The sequence below is a fragment of the Galeopterus variegatus genome, unplaced genomic scaffold (genome assembly GCF_000696425.1).
Source record: "Galeopterus variegatus unplaced genomic scaffold, G_variegatus-3.0.2 Scaffold14582, whole genome shotgun sequence".
NCBI classification, from domain to species: domain Eukaryota; kingdom Metazoa; phylum Chordata; class Mammalia; order Dermoptera; family Cynocephalidae; genus Galeopterus; species Galeopterus variegatus.
The window spans coordinates 515-5,883 of record NW_007740693.1 but is presented as its reverse complement, the minus strand read 5'-3'; the positions used below and the strand labels follow the sequence as shown (position 1 = coordinate 5,883).

Genomic DNA, 5,369 nt, shown 5'->3' with positions numbered 1-5,369 from the left:
CAAATCAGTTTAATAAATGCTGGTTTAAACAGGTTCCTTTGTTACAGAATTTCACAGAACCTTTAATATGCAAATATTATTATAAATCTCTAAAAAAGAAGATATGGTATAAAATATTTCCCCAGCTTAATTTGACCACAACACACTTTTTTCTAAAGCGTGCCAGCAGTACCTATACCTGGTGTTCTACTCAATGCAGTTTGGGAAATGCTGATATAAAATGACCTTGTTAGTGCCATGAACAAGTGGAGCGAGGCTAGAGAGGAAAGCGCGTGCGCACAGAGCGACAGGCCTCCTGACTCCAAACCCGCTTGCCTTCCCTGCCCCACTCTGCCAAAGCGCGTGCTCTCGCTGGTGCCCCTGCACGCTTATGAGGTGGCACGCCAGGGAGCGTTGTCTGCATTTTACAGATGAGTGCACTGAGACCAGAGGAGGTAAATTAGTAAGACCATCGATGAGTGGCAGGGCTGGGTCTTCAACCCCAGCCTTCCTGCTCTCATCACCTCTGCCCACTCCTCCCTGGGCTGACGGGCTCCTTTTCTGCTCTGGCCAGGCCTGAAGGGGCTGATGAAGGGCAAGGAGAAGGCAAGGGCTGCAAAGGAGGAGAAGAAGAAGAGAACCCAGGGCCCCGGCCCCGGCCCCAGCCAGGGGTCCGAGGTCCCTGAGAAGAAAAAACCCAAGATTGATGAGCTTAAGGTGAGGGTCTGGGAGCAGACCCCGCCAGGGAGTTGGGGCATGAGGTGGCCGATAGGGCCCCTGATGGCCTGGCCTGGCTCAGGTGTACCCCAAGGAGCTGGAGTCAGAGTTCGACAACTTTGAGGACTGGCTGCACACTTTCAACCTGCTGCGGGGCAAGACAGGGGATGACGAGGACGGCTCCACTGAGGAGGAGCGCATCGTGGGCCGGTTCAAGGTCAGGCGAGGAGCACAGGCTCAGCCCCTGAGCCCCATCCCAAGTCCTCTCCCCAACCCCTGGCTTCTCCCTGGCCACTCCCCCCCGAATCCCTGGACCTCCCACGATCCAGCAGCTAAAGGGTTGAGGCCCTGCTGCAGCAAGGTCCAGACCTTTGGGTGCCATTGGCTATTTTGAATGCCACCCCTGCCTGTACCCAGGCAAACCCTGACCCACGCTTGCTCTGCCCCAGGGCTCCCTCTGTGTGTACAAAGTGCCACTCCCAGAGGACGTGTCCCGAGAAGCTGGTTACGACCCTACCTATGGCATGTTCCAGGGCATCCCAAGCAATGACCCCATCAACGTGCTGGTCCGAGTCTATGTCATCCGGGTGAGACTCCCGTTGCCCCTCCCTGCAAGTCTCCCAGTCCTCCTGCCCACGGGGGATTGAAGCAGCTGCACACTGACAGCCCCAGCCTGGGAGGCACCAGGGGGGTCATCTGGTCTAGTCTTCATCTTTTCCAGAGGAGAAGTCAAGACCCAGAGAGGGGCTGAGTCTTGCCCGAGATCACACAGCAAGTCTCTCGATTCTGGTCCAGGGCTCCTGCCTTCCCTGTCATGGGACCCTCAGGGAGTGGGCAGGGGGTATGGCAGATGAACAGGGTGTGGGGAACCTGCTCAGACAGCACCCCTCCCATCCCAGGCCACAGACCTGCACCCCGCGGACATCAATGGCAAAGCCGACCCCTACATCGCCATCCGGCTAGGCAAGACTGACATCCGCGACAAGGAGAACTACATCTCCAAGCAGCTCAACCCTGTCTTTGGGAAGTAAGGCTCCCTGGTGCCCTTCCCTCCCTCACCCCATCTTCCCAGCCCAGACCACCTCCCCCCACCACACCACCCTTCAACCCTTCTCCTAACTGCCACCCACCAGGTCCTTTGACATTGAGGCCTCCTTCCCCATGGAATCCATGCTGACAGTGGCCGTGTATGACTGGGATCTGGTGGGTACCGATGACCTCATTGGGGAAACCAAGATCGACTTGGAGAACCGCTTCTATAGCAAGCACCGTGCCACCTGTGGCATTGCCCAGACCTACTCCATGTGCGTGGGGCGGCAGCAGGGGTGGGGTGGGGTGTGTCTGCTACACCTTGACTCTGAACAAGACTGAGACAGTGGTGACTGGGGAAGATAGACGTATGGTTTCTGTAGGCCAGGCTTCTGCCCATGCAGGCTCTGGGTACAGCCTTCAGGGGCCAGGACTGCAGTTTTCAAGACAAGGAGATGGCCAGGAGATTCCTGGACAGAGGAGGCAGGATGAGGAGAAGAGTTGGCTAGGGTGTGGCACAGCAGAGGACAGGAACAGTCCACTGAAGATCTGGGCCAGCTTCTGCCACTTACAGTCTATGTGACGCTGGTCAAGTCCCTTAACCTCTCTGGTTATCAGTCTCCTCATGGGAGTCTTTGAGGTTCCAGAGAAGTCGACACAGTGGGGGGATGGAGTGGGGCTCGGTCGGGTGACACTGCACATGTGGGCCAAAGCCTGAGGTAGGAGGGATCAGCCTCCTGCAGCGCTAGTGTCTCAGGTGAGCCTGGAGCCTGGGGCAGGACCACTTGCTGACATGGGGCCACAGCCAATTTTAGAGAACTGGCTGGAACCAATTGCCACCAGGGGATAGCTGAGTTCCAACCCAGGCGCCACCAAACCTGTGTGTCCCCTCCCACAGACATGGCTACAATATCTGGCGGGACCCAATGAAGCCCAGCCAGATCCTGACCCGTCTCTGCAAAGAGGGCAGAGTGGATGGCCCCCACTTTGGGCCCCCCGGGAGAGTGAAGGTGGCCAACCGTGTCTTCACGGGACCCTCTGAGATTGAGGACGAGAACGGTAAAAGGGCCCTGGAGAAAGCCAACAGCTCTTCGCCAGGGGGTGTCAAAGGCCACGTGGGAATACTTCCCTGTGGGGAGACTTCAAGTTTCAGTCTGGGGTGTCCTTAGCCTGAGCCTGGGCCTAGTGACTCTCTGCTTGTCACCACAGAGCCCCACTGCTGTGTGCCAGCCTCTGCCCTTCCTCCCACCCAGCACATGCTTTCCCCTCATCTCTCTCCACATCCCCATGGGGCAGGGAGGTTATCCCCATTCTGCGGGTGGGCAGGCCAAGACCCAGTGAGTATCAGTGACTTGCCCAAGGTCACATGGCTCTTCAGGGACAGAGTGAGGGTGTGGGCCTAGGTCCATCTGGCTCCAAGCCCTGTGCTCTCCCCACCCCTCTGCCCATGAGGCACTTGCCAGAGAAGAATCTGTGCTGGGACAGGAAGTGGATTCTCCCCTCCCTGACCCCTCTCTCACAGCTCAGCAGGATTCTCTGGTCAGCTTCCCCAAGCAGAGGAAGCCAAGGGCACAGACCTCTCTAGGGCCTGTATGGCAGCTGAGGCCTTGGGAAAGCCATTTATTCCTCTGTGCCTCAGTTTCCCCAAAAGTAAAATGGGAGTGGGGTGGATGGTTGATGGTTCAGGGGCTTCTTTGTGCCCCTAAGTCCCTGGACCCAGCATAGGTCTCTGGGCTCTGCTGAGCCTGTGTGTGCAGCTGATCCACTGACCCCCCCAGGTCAGAGGAAGCCCACGGACGAGCATGTGGCACTGTGTGCCTTGAGGCACTGGGAGGACATCCCCCGTGTGGGCTGCCGCCTGGTGCCGGAGCATGTGGAGACAAGGCCACTGCTCAACCCTGACAAGCCAGGCATCGAGCAGGTGACACTTGCATGGCCGATCTGGGGTTCTTGGGTATTTGGAATCAAGGATTCCCAACCTGGGTCTATAAAGGTAGAAAGGAAGCCTGTGCTTTTCACTTTCCTGAAAGCCTTGCAGGCACACACACACACACACGCACACACACACACACACACACACACACACACCACCCAGTGCTCTCAGGGAAACTTGAATGGCAAGTGTCTTTGCTTTGAGTGAAAATTATATCAGCTGGGGTGGAGACCTGGGTTGTCTCCCACTGAAGCTGTGATTGGCTATTGGTCACATTGAAGGAATTCCTGCATCCGAAGATGGAAATTAATGAAATGGGTTCTTTTTTTTTTTTTTAAAGATGACCGGTAAGGGGACCTTAACCCTTGACTTGGTGTTGTCAGCACCACGCTCACCCAATGAGCTAACCGGCCATCCCTAAATGGGATTCGAACCCGTGGCCTTGGTGTTATCCGTACCACACTCTCCCAAGTGAGAGCCATAGGCCAGCCATGAAATGGGTTCTTGATGGAACATAGGTTGGGAGGGAGAGGAGAGCTGACCAACAAAGGGAGAAAGTCCCTGGAAGACCTGCCATGCCCCCTCTTCCTCAGGGCCGCCTGGAGCTGTGGGTGGACATGTTCCCCATGGACATGCCAGCCCCTGGGACGCCTCTGGACATCTCCCCTCGGAAGCCCAAGAAGTGAGTTCCTAGAGCCCAGCTCTACTCCCTCCTGCCCCCACCCACCCACTTCCCATCTCGTCCCAGTCCTTCCTGTAGGAGGCTCAGGCCCAGATGGCCTTAGAGTGTTGGCATTCCCTGGGCCCTGGGTGTGGCCCACACCTTATGGGGGAGAAACAGACCAACCAATCAGTAGAGTTGTGGGGCCTGCTCTGGCAAGTCCCCATTTGCTGAGGCAGGGGCCAGGCCCTCCCCTCTGCTATTAGCAAGGGAGATGAGCCAGACTCCAGCACTCTCCAGTGTCCGCCCATCCTCACAAAGATGTGTCCACCTGGAGACACACTCTTGCACATGAACCTCATGCACACGCATGGCACTCCCATGTGTACCCACACACGTACCCACATGTAGCATTCATTCACAAGACACAGAACCCCTGAGAGCCTACTCTGCATCTTCCTCACATCCAGGCTGTTGTTAAGTTCAGCCAAGTTCTCTTTAAAGTGCCTGCTGCTGACATATGCAGGGATGAGTGCCTGGAAGAGGTGGGAGGTGGTAGAGAGGAAAGATCACTGGGTCAGGAGCCAAGCCACCTGCCTCTCCTAGTTGACCCTGACCAGGTCACTTTGCTTCCCTGGTCCTCAGTTTTTCCACCTGTGATGTGGCAGGATTGAGTCTCTGCCAGCTTGGACACCCTCAGTGCCTAGATCCAGAGCCAGCTTTATGAGCGCACAGGACCCTGTGCTGAAGGGGCCCCACTCTTATGTCCGGGTTCTGATGTTGCTATCTTGGGATTCCTAATGATTTCTTAATAAGGGGCCCTGCATTTCCATATTGCACTGGCAAATTATGCAACGGGCTCTTCCTGAAATACCCTCCAAGCCTGAGGCCAGGAGTCTGCTGTTCCAGGGCCAGCACTAGGGGCACTGCAACCCAAGTGTCACTCTGGACTTGAGTGTTTCTGTAACTCCGCAGAGAACCACACTCGGTCCAATTTTTAATGGATGACTCAGCCTCACTCCTAATGGTTGATATGTATCCACTTCATTT

At 56.3% G+C, this 5,369-nt stretch overlaps 1 protein-coding gene across 1 annotated transcript in view; it reads left to right on the top strand.

The window, feature by feature from the left end:
* The window catches only part of OTOF (otoferlin), a gene marked incomplete at its 3' end in the record, with an annotated part of 32,424 nt that extends 28,084 nt beyond the window's left edge, over window positions 1-4,340 (top strand). Inside the window, exons 27-35 of the mRNA XM_008563699.1 lie at window positions 340-382; window positions 554-696; window positions 779-913; window positions 1,146-1,283; window positions 1,596-1,723; window positions 1,830-2,000; window positions 2,624-2,784; window positions 3,504-3,646; window positions 4,252-4,340. Of these exons, the coding sequence (XP_008561921.1) occupies window positions 340-382; window positions 554-696; window positions 779-913; window positions 1,146-1,283; window positions 1,596-1,723; window positions 1,830-2,000; window positions 2,624-2,784; window positions 3,504-3,646; window positions 4,252-4,340 (1,151 nt within the window). The remainder of the gene's footprint in view (window positions 1-339; window positions 383-553; window positions 697-778; window positions 914-1,145; window positions 1,284-1,595; window positions 1,724-1,829; window positions 2,001-2,623; window positions 2,785-3,503; window positions 3,647-4,251) is intronic.
* Window positions 4,341-5,369: the final 1,029 nt, after the last annotated feature.